At 43.6% G+C, this 17,029-nt stretch overlaps 1 protein-coding gene across 7 annotated transcripts in view; it reads left to right on the forward strand.

Moving 5' to 3' along the window:
- Positions 1-17,029, forward strand: part of lrrc41 (leucine rich repeat containing 41) — a 64,664-nt gene that overhangs the window by 20,601 nt on the left and 27,034 nt on the right. For 3 of the 7 annotated variants that reach the window (XR_014622801.1, XM_084355741.1, XM_084355743.1), the window contains exons 2-6: positions 1,922-2,008; positions 2,103-2,161; positions 2,242-3,034; positions 9,055-9,309; positions 14,737-14,904. Coding sequence is in view for 6 of the 7 variants with exons in the window: in XM_084355741.1 (XP_084211867.1) it covers positions 1,922-2,008; positions 2,103-2,161; positions 2,242-3,034; positions 9,055-9,309; positions 14,737-14,904 (1,362 nt within the window). In the remaining variant the exon portion in view is untranslated. Of the gene's footprint in view, positions 1-754; positions 997-1,921; positions 2,009-2,102; positions 2,162-2,241; positions 3,035-9,054; positions 9,310-14,736; positions 14,905-17,029 lie in introns of those variants that run through there. The other 4 variants (XM_084355744.1, XM_084355745.1, XM_084355746.1 and 1 more) reach the window with 3 other exon arrangements.

Genomic DNA, 17,029 nt, shown 5'->3' on the forward strand with positions numbered 1-17,029 from the left:
ATCTTCCAATGGCTGTGCTGAGCGTGCTGTGCGAGTGTTTAAAGAGGGCATCAAGAAGATGGGGGAGGGCAGTGTGGAGACAAAGGTTGCCAGGTTCCTGTTCAAATACCGCTCAACTCCTCAGACTACTACCGGAGCAACACCAGCTGAGCTGCTCATGAACAGAAGGATAAGGACCCAGCTCGACTTAGTGCACCCTTCACTAGAAGGCAGAGTGGGACAAAACCAGGCAAAACAACAAGAGCAGCACGACAGGCATGCAAGGGATCGGAGATTCACAGATTCTGATTCAGTCTATGTGAGAGGATATGCAGGTCAGAAGTGGATTCCTGCAACTCTGGTCGAGAGGACCGGTCCGGTTTCATGGAAGGCGAAAACACAGGACGACAAGCTGGTGAAAAGGTAATAGGATCAAATTCGCCCATGTTATGATCTGACACCGGGGGGATCCAGTTCTGTGGAAGAGACTTTTCCGAGGAACTCTGAACCACAGGAACCAGTTTACACTGGGCCTGAGATTTTGGCATCAGAGGCAGAAGAGCCAGTGCTGTCAGAACAGAGTTCTGAAAGAGAGCGCCGGTATCCTATTAGAGTTAGGAAGGCACCCACGTATCTCAAAGACTATGTTCATGCAGGGGCAGAATAATCCCTTCGAGGTGCCTCAAGGAGGGGCGGTCTACCCCATACCTCGTAGTGGTATATATGTACATATATATATATATAAACAAAAAACTTGTTTTGGACTGTGGGGGGAGGAATGTTGTAATGTGAATGTGACGTGTATGTGTATGACAGCTAAAGGGGAGTCTCTGTGGGAATTCTAAAGGTGGTTACTATAGCAACGTAACTGAGCAACATTGTCAAGCAAGATAGTAACAGTTACGGGAAGTGAAGTAGCCACGGTAGAGACGGGAGTTAGACATGGAAATAAAAACTCTCAGTTAAACTGAAACTTTGGATCTGCAGTCCGGCAGCTCAGTCTCCATTTCAAACACGGTGTGTTTACTTTGAAAATCCCTGTGATTATCTCTCTCAGTTGTGGGAGAGTGGCGGAAATATCACTGTATAACAGTTATGAATTATCTAAATTATTTAGGCTATTTGTTGTTAGGTTGTATTTATATCATTTCGCTCTCATAAAAACTGACAGCTGCGGCCGACACGCTTCAAAATGCCCAACTTTTACTTTGAAGGCTGTTTCCAGCACTCGACTTCCTTTTTCAATTTTCATTGTACAAGTTAGATAAAGGAACAAGTGGACGCTTTGTGGCGCTGAATTGCATCACACGTCTTACGACAATGAAATAGGAAATATCCCCCAAAATGGGATTTTTCATTAAACAACGTAAACAATGGAGATTAATTATACTTCATGCATGGACCCCAAACTACTTCTAAACAACAATGGCATTATTTTTCAGCTATTTAAGATATTAAAAATCATTTATTTTTTCTAATGGCTGAGTTCTATGCTGAGCGTATACTATCCTGCGTTAGCTACCCTGTCTCTCACCCAGGCCCCCAGGAAGAGCCCAGACACGGTGTGTGTGTGTGTGTGTGTGTGTGTGTGTGTGTGTGTGTGTGTGTGTGTGTGTGTGTGTGTGTTTAAAAGTAGGAAAAGGGGGAATGGCTTGGAACTGTTGAAAGGGAAATGGTAAAAGCAATTTGATTAAGCTAAGTGTATATTTTAAACAAACAAACAAAGAGAATCTCCATCCTTCTCCATGGAGATGGGACCAAGGAGGCTGGGAGGAGCGAAGCAAGGTGGGAAAGATATTAAAACTAAGTAACCAAGCAGCTTCGTATAACGTTACGTGAGAACTAGAGAACATGGCTTATTGTCATTTTCATTGCACTTGTCCTCCTGTATCATCGTAGCCATAATGAGGGTTAATGTCCTAACCAATGTGTCTAAACTCAGATCTTCCAGTGCCTCTCATTAAGGATCTTCTTCATCACCTGACTATTTGTCAGCTGGATGAGCTCCAGCCTGCCCTCAATCACAGAGGTGAGAACTGTAGTGGAAGTTCACAGTTGGTGTTTTGTGATTGTAATTTGTTGGTAGAGATGATCATGTCATGTTTGTGTCTGCCTCCTCACAGGGATATCAACATACTCTGCATGGGTCAGAGTCCTGCTGGACATATGTGGACCGAAGCATGTAGGTGTAATGTCATAAAGGTCACGTGTACAATAACATGTAGAGCCCAGGTGTGATGTGTCTCGTGTGTTACTCTGCAGGTAATTGACGTGCACACAGAAGAAGAGGCCAAACACAGAGTGATGAGGAGGCTGTTTACGGCTGTCTTCTACGGCTTCACCAACTCGTTCATCAGACAAAACCTCACAGATCTGAGCAACCCGTCCTTCCTGATGGCTGCAGCAAAATGTGTCAGACATTTCTCTCTCATGACCATGCACAAGCCTCTTCAAGGTTTAACTGCTGAGCAGCGGCCTCTTCTCAACCTCCTGGAGAAGCACATCAGGAGTGTGGGTGTGTCACAATGCATCGATTCAAAGAAGAAGACAAAGACTGCCCTGTATGTCCTCCACCGCCTGCTGGACCATGGGGTGGCTACAGAACTGGTCGTACACCTGCAGTCTCCCATAGTGCTGGCCTGGCTCCTTCATGGACGGGGATCTCAGTATATGAACCCTGAGCTGAAGAACCTGATGCACAGTAAGAAGCTGAGCTGTAAATCAGCAGCTGCTTCAGCCAGTGCTGACAAGGCCAGCTGCAGTTCAGGTCTCACAGCAAGGCCTTCAGAGGACCAGGAGGGTCAGGCCCCAGCATGTAAACGCTCAAAGATGGATTGTGTGTCTGTGGAGGAGGAGGAGTCAAACTATACTATGGACCCACAGGCTCTCTGTACTCTGTTCAGTCCATGTAATGGTCCCTCAGCGGGGCCTTGTCCCTCGGGACAGATCCATCGTCTGGAGATAAGGAACTGTGGGTCCGACTCCCTGACAGTGCTGAACCCCACCCTGCCCACATTCTTCTGCCTGCGCTCTCTGACACTACACAGCTACTACTGTAAGTTTACTCATAGAGCCAACATGTCATTCATATTCTGAATGGAGGATGTTGATTATTAGACATAATGCTGTAAGCATCCATGACAGACTGACCACGAGCTCTGAGGCAGTGAAACAATGGTATCTGCTCCAGTAGAGGCAACAATTCTGTATGATATAAACCCTGATTTAAAAAGAACACGTCTTAGTCACCATGGTATGGAGCAATACTACACTACCCTCAATCCTAAACACTGTGCCACAAGTCTTTAGTTTATAGTCGGGCACTACTGTGTCCTATGTGACTTTAAATGGAGAAAATGCTTGCTTGGCCTTTAAACACTATCTCACTTTCAGAACTAAATCCTGGCTTTCGTTAATATTTAATCTATGTTTCATACAGTAGTATTACTTTCTGAACATTTTTGTTTGATTAATTGAGTTTTTGTTGATTCTGGGGGCTCCTTTGGACTAAAGATGACGATGGTGAAACAGAGTCACGTTTGTAATAGTGCCATACCACCAGACTACAGACTACAGAGTATCGTTGCACGGTAAACCGATACTAGAAAAGTATTGTGATACCCTGCCGTTAAAAACAGTAGGATACCACATTTTATCAGTACCGGTACTACAAGGATGAGTGTTTTAGTAGGAGCCGTTTTTTCTTTCCAGTGGGGCAGTGTATGTGTGTGCAGTGCTCTGCTCCCTGCAGGTGCAGTGGAGGTGGCTTCAGGAGGTACAAGTTTCAAAGTTTACAATTTCCAAAAGCGATAGGTTAGAAAATGTGGTAGATAACATAATTAATGTTACATGCACTCAAAAATAAATCAAATGAGCGTGATTTATATTGAGACAAGCGAACATTTTTCGTCAACAGAGTTTGACGAGGCAATTTGCTGAGGCTTATGATAACTGTTCGCATGTGTCTATAGCATGGAGTCCTGAAACGTCATCTCATTTCACTGTTTACTGTGTAACGATGGAATGATCTATGTATCTTGTCTTGACTCTTAAGATAACCTTTTCCACCTTCGGAGCTTGACGAGGCAATTAGGGCAATGATAACAGTTTCCAAACTTTCCAACTGGCAAACATCTCTATGCAAACACTTACAAGCTACTAGAAATCAGTTGTTCAAAATTATGCGGATCAACAACATCAGTTATAAATAATCAATGTATACTCAATCTGTAGGCTACTGGTAATGATAATCAGGGCATATAGGCCTACATTTTTGTCAATATTTATTTCTATTACTAGAAATGCACTCAGTGGAGTGCAGACCTCTGCCAAGGAGGTGTATTGAGTCATTTATGATCAGTCTACTGTAGTGTGCATTCTCATAATCCTGGGTTTGAGCTTTACATCAAGAAGTACCAGAGTGAATGTCATTTCTGTTTATTATTTATATAGGCTAAGGTGAAAACTGGATCGTTCCTGGGAGGTTGCAGCCTTGAAAACATCCAAAAGTATGATAAAGATTCAAAAGATGTAAAAAGATTGAACAGAGCTGTAGCTGAGTTTATCTGTATTGATCAAGTGCCAATATATACAGTTGAGAAAAGAAGAAAACCTTGTGTTGGACAAAAAATATAAAAAGCCTGGGAGAAATAATTTCATGTATAATGAAATCCCAAAGCTGTACACTGAGACCAGGACTTTTATTCAGGCACAACTCGCATGCCAGCCTTTTTTTGCGTGTACCACTAACATCTGGACGAGCAGGGCAGTTGATGCATATATGGTGGTCACTGAATCCTGGGAAACACAGTCCTGGTGTTTAGGATGTTCAGCTTTATATTCAGATCATACATCAGACACACTCTCCATGAAGCCCTGGAGGAGATGTTGTTTGAGAACTGGGGACTGGACCTGTCAAAAATGGCTGGAATAACCAATGATGGTGCCTCCAATAACAAAAAGGCATTTGAAAGCTACACTTAGATACCATGTTTTGGCCATAACCTTCATCTGGATGTAGGCAAGGCTACAGGCCTTGACCCATGCTTGTCTAGGCTCGGGAAAACTCTGTCTGCCTTTTCCAGGTTGGTCAAAATGATGGGGAGCTTAAAGGTATAGTTGGTAATGTTGGAGAGCTAGCAAGATTTGAAAGTGGCACCTCGTCTAAGCTCCATCCCCTTCTCCCCCTCCCGTCAGTGCTCCGTCCAAAGCCCCGCCCCCACAAACTTGAACGTGCATCAGACAGTCCGTCAGCAGGGCAGAGGAGAGCCGTTAGTATTGGGCTAATACAAGCTACAAAAGTAGCTAAGTTGGCTAACATTACATATTTCATGAAAATAACAAATCCCCCCGAAGCAAAACAAATAATTACCTGTCCAACAGAAAGACAGCAACCTCTGCATCACTTCTGGAAGTGCTACTTTTGGCTGCATTTTCTCTGCCACTGTTATCTCCTGCTAACTCTGCTAACTCTTCTTCTTCTGCTGTTGTTTTATGGCTGTTGGCAAACAACTTTTAGGTGTGCATTACCGCCACCTTCTGACCTGGAGTGTGGATCTCCTGCTAACTCCATATGCAGCGTGCTGAATATATCCGGCAACGGTGACACGTGATGAGTGCGCGCAGGGAGGAGGGGGGGACAGAGGGGGGTGCAGGCAGGACGAGACATGAAGGCATCGGATTGGTTCTTTCAACTCGGACCGAGAGGGAGGGATTGGTCAGAGTTTTTACAGGCCTGCAGCTGCCACAGAGGTCTGATTTATTTCGTTCCTTTTTCTGAACACATTATGTATGGACTACTCTCAGGGTGGGAAGACCATTTCACCCAGTATAACAAAAAGTGTTTCTGAACAGGATTACCAACTATACCTTTAAAGGAGAAACCGAAGACCTTGAAGCTACTAGAGCAAAAGCTCATCCTTGATGAGCCTACACGCTGGAACTCCACCTTTTGAGATGCTGGACAGATTCTGTATACAGCAACCAGCCGTCTGTGCTGTTTTGGCTGAAAATATTGAGAAATGGCACCTGATGCCCAAAGACTCAGACATGGCAACACTATAAACTGTTAGAGAGGTCCTGGGCCCACTAAGCAGCTTCACAGATGACCCGTAACGTTTTCTTCCGTGAAATGGAAAATATTTTCCTGTCTGACAGTTGGAGAAAGCACACTTTCAAGTGACATGAAAAACAAAATGAGAACAGACTTCACAGCAAGATATGAAAGCAGACTGCTAGACACCGTCCTTAACACTGCAACATTCCTCGACCCAAAATTTAAGGACACTTTTGTCACCATGGAGGAAGAGGTGAAGGCAATACTTTTGCAGAAATCTGAAGCTCTACAACAGCCAAAGAAGCAGGTTCAAGCAGCAGAGCAGCAACAACAGGAACATCAAGGAGGAACAAAAACAGAAAACCCTGCTGTCCACCATCAAGTTTGAAAAGCAGGCAGAGTCAGGAGAACTAGCAGAGGCAGGTGGGGCTGACTGACCCCCCCACAGGTCATTCTAAATCCCCTGCTGACCAACTGACAGGTGAATTCGTCTTGTACAAACAAATAAAAGAGATAATTGCTTCTGAAAACCCACTCACCTGGTGGAAGAATCATGCAGCCACTCTGCCAACTCTCTCACATTTTGCCAGACAGTACCTGTGCATTCCAGCCTCAAGCTGTGCTTCAGAATGAGTGTTCAGCATACCAGTAGGCTGACTGAGGTGCACATTGACACGCCTGTTTTCCTGTCTAAGAACCTGGAAGTGGTCAAAGAACTGTCCAGAAAATAAGTCGTAGAGAATTGAAGAACATTTTTTTTCTGGTTTTCACATGTTCTGTGACAAAAATCCTTCAATTGTGAGCCAATTTTTATTTTTGGCTATAAAGCTCAGCAGCTGCAGCAGAATAATTTAATTGAGTTTAGTTTTTTAATTAATAAAAGAACAAAGACTTTCTGTACTTCTGTTCTTTTCATCTGCTATAATGTAAGAATTGTCACTTAAAGGATAACTACCGTTTTTTACAACCTGGACCTTATTTCTAGCATAAAATACGATCATTTACTCACCCAGATAACTTTGGTGTCATTTGGAGTCGTTCGGACGAAATTAGATCCAGTGTAGCGCCGCGTATATCCATATAATGCGAGTGATCCGGGCACCGAAGCGCAGCCTCTATGAGCATTATCTGCCACGAAACTAGTTCATTTCACCAATATTTTGTTATGATACGCTAGTGCTATTCCCCTCTGAGTTCGGGCTCGTCTATTGTCAACATCCGGGGTCTGTAGGTTGACCTACTACCTCTGACCTGGAAGATGTCATCTCTGAGCTGCGCGCGCACCCGCGACAGCCGGCTTGTTTACCTGTAGCTGCTATTGCTAGTTTGACCCCGGATGTTGATAACAGACAAGCCCGGACTCAGAGGGGAATAGCACTAGCGTATCGTAACAAAATATTGGTGAAATGAACTAGTTTCGTGGCAGATAATGCTCATAGAGGCTGTGTTTCGGTGCCCCGTCACTCGCATTATATGGATATAGCGGCGCTACACTGGATCTAATTTCGTCCGGACAACTTCAAATGACACCAAAGTTATCTGGGTGAGTAAATGATCATAGATTTTGCTGGAAATAAGGTCCAGGTTGTAAAAAACGGTAGTTATCGTTTAAGATGCCCTCAGTAAATAATAACAAGCTCTATTATTAGCCCCCTCTTGTGTGCAGTTTAAACATAGCACCCCTCCTGCCAAACAAACTTTCTTGACTTTTCAAGGCAAGACAAACTGCGATGGCTAAATCCCAGATTCCTAGTCAAGCTCATTTCTACAGTAATATAAATAAATTGTACAATTAATGATACAGCTACATAGCCTACATATCCTCTGTTGTCGATGTTAAAACCATAATTTTTGCCGTGGTGTCATTTCAGTATTGGTATCAAGGTATTTTAGGCAGGTATCCTATCAAAGTCAGAACACTACTACAGACTAACCTTCTGTCCTTAGTTCATCCTCAGAGCTCCACCATAAAGAGTAGTTTTATTTTTTGACTTTTCTGACTGAATAAATGCAAATCTGACCTGGTGACAGGCATTAAGAATAATTATTCATACAGAAATAGGCAATCTTCTGGCCGATGGTCTTGTCTGCGTCTGTAGGTAGAATAAGCAGATCAGTATTAAAATGAAAGTGTTTCAGAAGCAGTAAGGAACTCCTTGGAGTACATTTGAGTCTACATCCATACAATAAAGTATGAGCTGCAGACTGGAGCAATGAGCAGAGGAGTGCAGGGATTGAGGGAGGCAGTAATGCCCTTTGAGTTGTGGTGGTACTGGCAGTAAAATGCTTACAAGCAGCCCAACCTACATAAAAATAGAAACAAAAAACATGTAAATCTAGAGGGGATGTCCGCTACTTGGACAATAAATCAATAAACAAATACCTCCTCAGAGATAATCAAACTGAAATGTGCTCCTACAAGCCCCAGGGAAATAAAATGTCAAACTGAAGGTGTATATAAGGTTTTGGGTTTCAAGGGGGTCAAAAATAAACACAGTTTCCTCACTAGAATGATGTGAAGTGGCCAAGAAAACACAACAGGGCCTAAACAGACCAGAGTTTCTGGCTGGTCATCTAAGGGGATGAGGTTCTCAGTGAGTCGGGGACAGATTCAGAATGAGAGAGCGATGGATTCAGAATTCCCCACCTCCTTTTAGCCTTCACAAAAGGGCATCGTCACACCATGATTGGCTGGGAGGGAAATGCCCAAGCTGCTTCCACTCCTCAATCAGGAGTCAGTCTCCCACCCTGCACACAGGTGATCTGAATCACCTGCAGTTAGTCCAGAGGAATTTTGAAAATCAGCCCAAAACAAAGAAAGATAGCAAGTCTTAGACAATGGGACTGCTACAGAGTTCTGACATTGAACTGTAGCAACACTGAGAGGGATGAATTTAATTACATGTACACCCTATTACTGTATTGAATCAATAGATAAATAGTGCATTATTTGCCCTTCAGTGAATCTAGACCACACATTGGTTGTGTTGTGCAGGAATGATTCGTGTTTGTGTGTGCAGCGACCTTCAGGGACCCAGACGTGTGGAGCCTGGCTGTAGCCCTGAGGCAGCTGTTTCATAGCTCCTGCAGCTCCCTCACTCATCTGAGCGTCAGTGTCCTGCCGCGCACTGACTTCATGGAGATCCTGCTGGATTCAATCCCCACCGTGACATCACTGCATGTGGAGATCCAGTCTGTGATGGGCTTCTCACCACGTGATCCCAGGACTGCTGAGTCACACATGTCATGTGCTGTGAAGCTTCTACCGAAGTCAGGTAACATTTAGCAGGGTTTGTGGTGGAAGTGGAAAGAAAGTAACACACTGCTGTAGTGGCTTAACCATTCTGTAACACTGACAGTACTGTGATCTGACCAAATCAAAATCAAATCAAATCAAATTTTATTTGTATAGCCCAAATTCACAAATCACAGTTTGCCTCAGAGGGCTTTACAATCTGTACAGAGACAACACCCTCTTTCCTTCGACCCTCGATTCGAGTGAGGAAAAACTTGAAAAGCCCTTTTAACGGGGAAAAAAAAAATGCGGAAGAAACCTCAGGAAGAGCCACAGAGGAGGGGTCCCTCTCCCAGGAGGGACAGACGTGCAATAGATGTCGCATGTACAGAGCAGATCAACGAGATCACAATGTATACAATTATAATGGATGGTTGACAGGAATGAAAGCACATAAAGATGAATTACAGCAATAATAATGAAATACACATGGAAATGTGATTACTAGTGATAACAGTAGCAGTGGTTAACGGTAAGGATAGTATGTAGTAATGCATTACAATAATAGTAGTGGAACGTATGTAACAGAGATATGACTAATATTAGCAACAGCAGTGGTGGGTGTCAGGCAGGGCCATGGCAGTAGGCGCATCCATGATCAGGCAGGGCCATAGCAGTAGGCGCATCCACGATCAGGCAGGGCCATAGCAGTAGGTGCATCCACGATCAGGCAGGGCCATGGCAGTAGGCGCATCCACAATCAGGCAGGGCCATGGCAGTAGGCGCATCCACGATCCACGACCCGGGCGCGGCCAGGATCCATGGGAGCCTGTAGGACTAGAAAGCACAAGGACTCCGGGGAAGAAGTGAAGTCAGTGACATGTAGAGATCAAATTCAAATCAAATCAGATTTTATTTGTATAGCCCAAATTCACAAATCACAGTTTGCCTCAGAGGGCTTTACAATCTGTACAGAGATGACACCCTCTGTCCTTCGACCCTCGATTCGAGTGAGGAAAAACTTGCCCCCCAAAAAAAAATGAGATGGGGCATGTATACAGGCATAATGTATACAGATGGAGAGGAGAGGAGGAGAGAGAAGCTTAACTAAGAGCTGGTCCAAGACAGGCCTGGGCCAGCCCTAACTATAAGCTCTATCAAAAAGGAAGGTCTTAAGTCTACTCTTAAAGGTAGAGAGGGTGTCCGCCTCCCGGACCAAAACGGGAAGATGGTTCCACAGAAGAGGAGCTTGATAACTGAAGGCTCTGGCTCCCATTCTGCTTTTGGAGACTTTAGGAACTACAAGTAATCCTGCGTTCTGGGAGCGTAATGCTCTAGTTGGGTGATAGGGTAGTAAGAGCTCCTGGAGATATGATGGTGCCTGACCATTAACAGCTTTGTAAGTGAGGAGAAGGATTTTAAACTCTATTCTTGATTTTACAGGGAGCCAGTGCAGAGAGGCCAATACAGGAGTAATATGATCTCTTTTCTTAGTTCCTGTCAGTACACGTGCTGCAGCGTTCTGGACCAGCTGGAGACTCTTTAGAGACTTGTTAGGGCAGCCTGATAATAGAGAATTACAATAGTCCAGCCTGGAAGTAAACCAGTGACCAGTGTTCAGCTGTCATTTTTTTTTTCTTTTTTCTTTATGGACACAATTATCAACACATTCATGTGACATCTCTAAAGCATGCATATTCTGATAGCCTAGGTTGTCCTGAAAAAAATGATGTATTGTATATTAGTTGATTGTGCATTACAGGGTTGATCTTATGCAAGTATTATAACACAAAAAGATCAGGTGAATCAAAAATAGGAAAAAACTGCTCAGAGGGTGAAAATAACAGCTTCAGAGTCATGTTGATGTCTTGTAACGGGGTAAAGGGTGTCTCTGTCTCTTGTTTCTGCAGTATGTAACTTCAGTGAGAGGGGAAGGTCAAAGCATTACATACATGTTTACTTCAACACATAACGTGACGCAATCACACAGCTGGGATTTGTATTTACCACAGTGGTGTTGGAATCAATCAATCAATCTTTATTTGTATAGCGACCAATTCACAACAAAAGTCATCTCACTTTCCAAATAAAGCAGGTCTAGACCATACTCCAGTGTTTCTCCTAGGACAGAGTCGTAGCAGCGAAGGTATCACACGCCCCTTTTTTTTTTTTTGGTACGTTTGCAAAGTGTGATGTCCGGGAGGTTTATATCGTCTGCTGGCAGCATAAGGGCTGCAAGTACGTAAACTACATATGAGTTGTAATGAGCAAGTTTTTTTAAATCATCTGAAAATTCAAACATACAGGGCAGGACATTTTCTCAAGAGCAATTCCTGAAGGGAACACCAAATGTAGTGCACTGTGTCACCCTGCCAGTTAAGAAAAACTGCATTGCTACTGCAAACACTGCTAGTTGTGTTTGCAGTGATATACAGTGATATTCTTGACTCTCCTTTTTTAACTTGCATCACCGACGTGTTGTATTATCACACAGTGCTAATTAGCATGAATTTAACAATATTTTCAGTGATAAAATAACCTGAATTTATGATCTTCAATGAATCCTGTCCAAATAATCATTTATATTTCTGAGGGAATCTGTCAGCTGTCTTTAATTGACAGCTGTAGCGTCATGGTGCCCCTTACACACAGTAGGCAAGTCACAAAGCAGTTTGTTTTCCCTCCTGAGGATGATTATCTTGAATTCTTCTTCATTCCGTCTACATTGCTTGCTTCAGTGTTGACATTTACCCAATGCTTGTTATTATAATCGTTGAACTGACATATTCAGGTAAGTGCAAAGTTCCTCATTTATATGCTTAATGCTTTACTAATGTGTGTGTGAAAGGTCTGGATATGACACGACAGTAGCAAGAAAACATACAACTTTAGTTTCTAAAGTTATAAGACAGTCCTCTCTTTCTATTCTTTACTGACAATGTGTGATAGCCCAAAATAATATAACTTTAGTTTCTAAAGTTATAAGACAGTCCTCTCTTTCTATTCTTTACTGACAATGTGTGATAGCCCAAAATAATATAACATTAGTTTCTAAAGTTATAAGACTGCGTCCTCACTTTGGATGCTTCATATAGCTACAGGTCAATTAACACATGTGAGTAAAAGCATATAAGCAGCATAGCACAAAATAATATAGGTTAACTGTACAAGATAAAAGGCAGCCCTCTCCACTCCTCTGCCCCTGTCTTCCTTTACCTCCTTTACCTCCTTTTCCTCTCCTCCCCTCTCGTGAAAAAAATTAAAATCAGCAGTGGAGGTGGGGCAGCCTGATTAAAGAGAATTACAATAATCCAGCCTTGAGGTAACAAAAGCATGGACTCATTTCTCTGCAATGTTTTGTGACAGGATGTTCCTGATTTTTGCAATGTTCCATAGGTGGAAGAAGGCAGTCCTTGAAATTTGTTTTATGTGGAGTTAAAGGACATATCCTGATCAAAATAACTCCCAGATTCATACTGTGGTGCTGGAGGTCAGAGTATTGCTATCCAGAGTAGCTCTTTCATTAGATGATGTGTCTCTAAAATGTTTAGGGCTCAGCACAATAACTTCTGTTTTGTCTGAGTTCAGTAGCAGAAAATTGCAGGTCATCCAGGTTTTTATGTCCTTAAAGGAATAGTTCACTCTAGAACGAAATTCAGTCATTATCGACTCACCCTCATGCTGATGAGAAGCCCGGTGTAGTTTCTTATTCCTCAAAGTGCAGCTGGAGACCCGCGGGGGTACCCTCCTGCAGCAAAAATCCATATAACTGGCGTCAATGGTGTCCGAGATGAAAAGGTCCATAAAACTACACAAAAACTTTGTAATATTCCTCCATACTGCTCATCCACTGCAATCCAAGTGTCCTGAAGTGGCGACATCCAGAGTTTACTTGAAACAACGTCATTTAGTAGATTTTTCTAGCCTAAACAGTCACTATACTACATTTGCCTGGAGGCACGCTCCCCTAGACTTGTTATGATGAAAGTCACACAGCTGATTGGCAACTGTTTTCTCAAGGATCGTAGAGAAAAAGGGAAGGTTAGATATGGGTCTATAGTTTGCTAAAACCTCTGGATCAAGTGTTCACTTTTTTAGAAGAGGTTTAATTGGGTTAATAGGGACAGATTGATCGTGTCCAGTATAGAAGTGCTAAGTAAGATAGAGCTTCCTTAAGGAATTTAGTTGGGATTGGGTCTAACAGACACGTTGATGGTTTAGTCAGCGGGTGAATGTCAATGGTAGAAAAGAATTCTATCTGGTTGTACAGTTTTACTGTTTGTGAGAGTTCAGTGTTAGGCTAAATTGGTACGATCTGAGGTCAGAAGGTGATTCTGAATTTTGTCTCTAAGCAGTAATGACTTTAATGATATAATTCAATTCAATTCCTCTGTCAATGCTGAATGTTAAGCTGCTCCAGCATCATGGATGGCTTTCTTCTAAGTCTAAAGCTTTCCAGCCAGACTAAACGAGCTTCTTCCAGTTTGGTGGAATGCCATTTCCTCTGATTTTTCGCGATGTCTGCTTTGATATGGGAGTTTGGGGGTTATACCATGTAGCTAATCTCTTACGCTTTGCCTGAGAGTGCTGTAGCTAAAATTAAGGAAATTATTCCATCAGCTTTTCATTCAATGTCATGTCCCAACTCAACAGGCGACTCCGGTGCTAATCCTACTCCCTTGCAGAATGATCATCTTGTTGATGGTGTTGCAGGCTCCCTGCGAATGACACTTGACTCTATTGCCCCTCGACTCTATTGCCCCTCTAAGAAGGAAAACAGACATCTAGAATAGAAATGTTTGCCTTCTGGCGTGGAGTCCAGTAATGGGCATTCATTGATTATTAGATAATAGTCTGATAAAAGAGGATTCTGTTGGAATACTATTAAATGTTAATGCCATATGTCAGAACAAGGTCGAGGGTGTGATTAAAACAGTGAGTTGGTTCATGTACACACTGACTAGGTCATTCAAATCTAAAAATGCGGTGAATGCAGTACTAAGACTATCATTATCAATGTCCACGTGAATATTCAATCACCCATGATAATTAAACTACCTGTTTTAAGGACTAAACTTGAGAAAAGCTCTGAGAATTCAGATAAAAATTCAGAATAAGGACCAGGAGCATGGTACACTATGAGTCTACATTTAATGTTCCTCAATTTTTTATGTGAAACTCCTCTTTTTCTAATTGATGTAAGTGGTCAGGGGATAGACAGTCTCAATGGGGTTTTGGGTTGGGTAACTGCTCTAAAAGAAGCGCAGAGGAGTGTGTGGGACTGCAGATCTTCCTCCTGGTCTCAACTCTGGCTTGTCATGGTGTTGGACGACGACTAATAAACAGACTCTCCAAACTATCACTATCACAAACTGTAGGGTGTGCCAAATCACACAAAATGCAAATTTCTACATAATGTTGCTTAAAAAAATCTACCTAAGGTGACTGTTGGCTGAACTTGTCTCAGCAGAGCTGCCTCTGGAGAAGCTGACAGTCAAAGTAGCTGAGCTCCAGACAGATGTGCACTGCATCACATCTGTGCTCAGACGCTCACCACATCTCATCTCATTCCGTGCAGCCGGGATCAGACTACCAACTGGCTCCTCTCACAGCCAACTGCTCACCACTCTCTCAGGTAAAGTGTCATGTCCATGTAACGGCCTCACCATAGTCCCAGCCTTTCTAAAATGTGCAGACAAAGCTGTGTGGTGAGTTTTACTGCTGGGGGGCCCTGTGTGTACAGTGGATTGCTAGTGGATAAAAGTCAATAAAACAAACAAAAATGCAAAGTTACCATGGCAATGAAAAACAATTAAAATGTGGAAAAAACGTTCTACTCAATAGAGGAAAGATGACATAAAACATTCTGTAAAGTAGATGCCAATTAGAGCACAAGTCTGGTGATATTCTACAGCATATTGTTCCGATGGTCCAATAATGCCAAACCAACAATGACTCTGTCCTACGAACAGCAGGCTGGCCCATATAGAGGGCTTGGCCCCTGAACAGGTCCAATGATGGACCCCTGTACTGGACCCCTGAACAGGTCTAATGATGGGCCCCTGAGCTGGACCCCTGAACAGGTCTAGTGATTGGCCCCTGAGCTGGACCGCTGAACAGGTCTAGTGATTGGCCCCTGTACTGGACCCCTGAACAGGTCCAGTGATGGACCCCTGTACTGGACCCCTGAACAGGTCTAGTGATGGGCCCCTGAACTGGACCCCTGAACAGCTCCAGTGATGGACCCCTGTACTGGACCCCTGAACAGGTCTAGTGATGGGCCCCTGAACTGGACCCCTGAACAGGTCCAGTGATGGACCCCGGAATAGGTCCAGCTAGCTGTCCACAAGGTGTTTTATGGCCTTAAAGGAATAGTTCACCCTAGAACGAAATTCAGTCATTATCGACTCACCCTCATGCTGATAAGAAGCCCGGTGTAGTTTTTTATCCCTTAAAGGTCCCATATTATACTGTTTTTCATCAATTTCACACAGCTGTCAGAGGTCCAACAACACTGTATTCCAAATGTATTGCCCCAAACCCATCCGTGGTCCTGAATTTCAGCTGTCTAAAAGTTGCTCTACTGAGCTCTGATGAGAGCAGGCTGTTTCTGTGCCTGCAGCTTTAATGCTAATGAGCTCCGTCCTACTACACACCCCTCTCAAGTAGAGGATGCCGTTCACGCTAGCGGTAGCATGCGCTAATGTTTATGGTGGATGTATCACTATGGCTCGCTGAGATGCTGTCGTTCAACCATACCAGTTTGACCCAGAATCGGACCCAGAAGGAGAGGCTCAGAAAAATACAGACTCTGCGGCTGCAGCAGGACTCCCCAACACAACCACCCGGCTCCCATCCCCCACTGACCTGCAACAGGTAACATCTAAAAACAGCTAGCGAAAGCTGTGTTTGTCTCCAACACAATCTCCAAACTCTTGGACACTGTCCGCATAGTCTGTGTCTCCAGTCTGCACATGTTTCCAGACTTTTTACTGTGACAACCAAGTTCCCTCGTAATATTATTAACATTAAACTCGCTTCAAACGCTGTTGCATCGCGGACCGAAGCGGAGCTAACTGGTTAGCCAGTTTCAAGCTGACTTCACCATACTCGTAGGCAATTGTAAATACTATCAAAACGCTGCGACACTCACCTGTGGCTCGGGTGCAGTTGCTGGGTCCCGTATGGTTGAGACTGATCCTTTTATGAGGGTCAGTGTCGAGGCAAAGCCAGCTTTGTACTGACCCTCGTTACTGAAGCAGTCCGATGTGAAGTTGGTTAGCACACACAAACAGACTAGCAAGAACTGTAGCCGGCACGTTGTCGTTAAAAATGAAACGCAACCACGGTCTCTTCTGTAGCTGGGACAGAGTATAGGCACTTATGTTGATTTTTTTAACCACAAACAGAGCACTTCTTGTTGCACTTCGACATGGTGCTTTTGAAAGCGTAATGGCGGATCTCCGAGATGGTAGTGTTGTACCTGGTGGGTGGACACTGTGGGTGGGATTATTCAAATGACCGAAGCCAAATTTGACTCGCTCATCTGGAAACTGCAGGCAAGACACGTCAGAAATCTGTATCTCTATCAAAAAAGCACGGATGGATGTATGCGTGTGGCAGCACCATAGACCCAAAATAACACCCCAAATCCCAGAAAAAGAGAGTTTTTCATAATATGGGACCTTTAAAGTGCAGCTGGAGACCCGCGGGGATACCCTCCTGCAGCAAAAATCCATATAAACGGGCGTAAATGGCGT

Source organism: Pagrus pagrus, assembly GCF_965226575.1.
Source record: "Pagrus pagrus genome assembly, chromosome: 6".
Lineage (NCBI taxonomy): Eukaryota > Metazoa > Chordata > Actinopteri > Spariformes > Sparidae > Pagrus > Pagrus pagrus.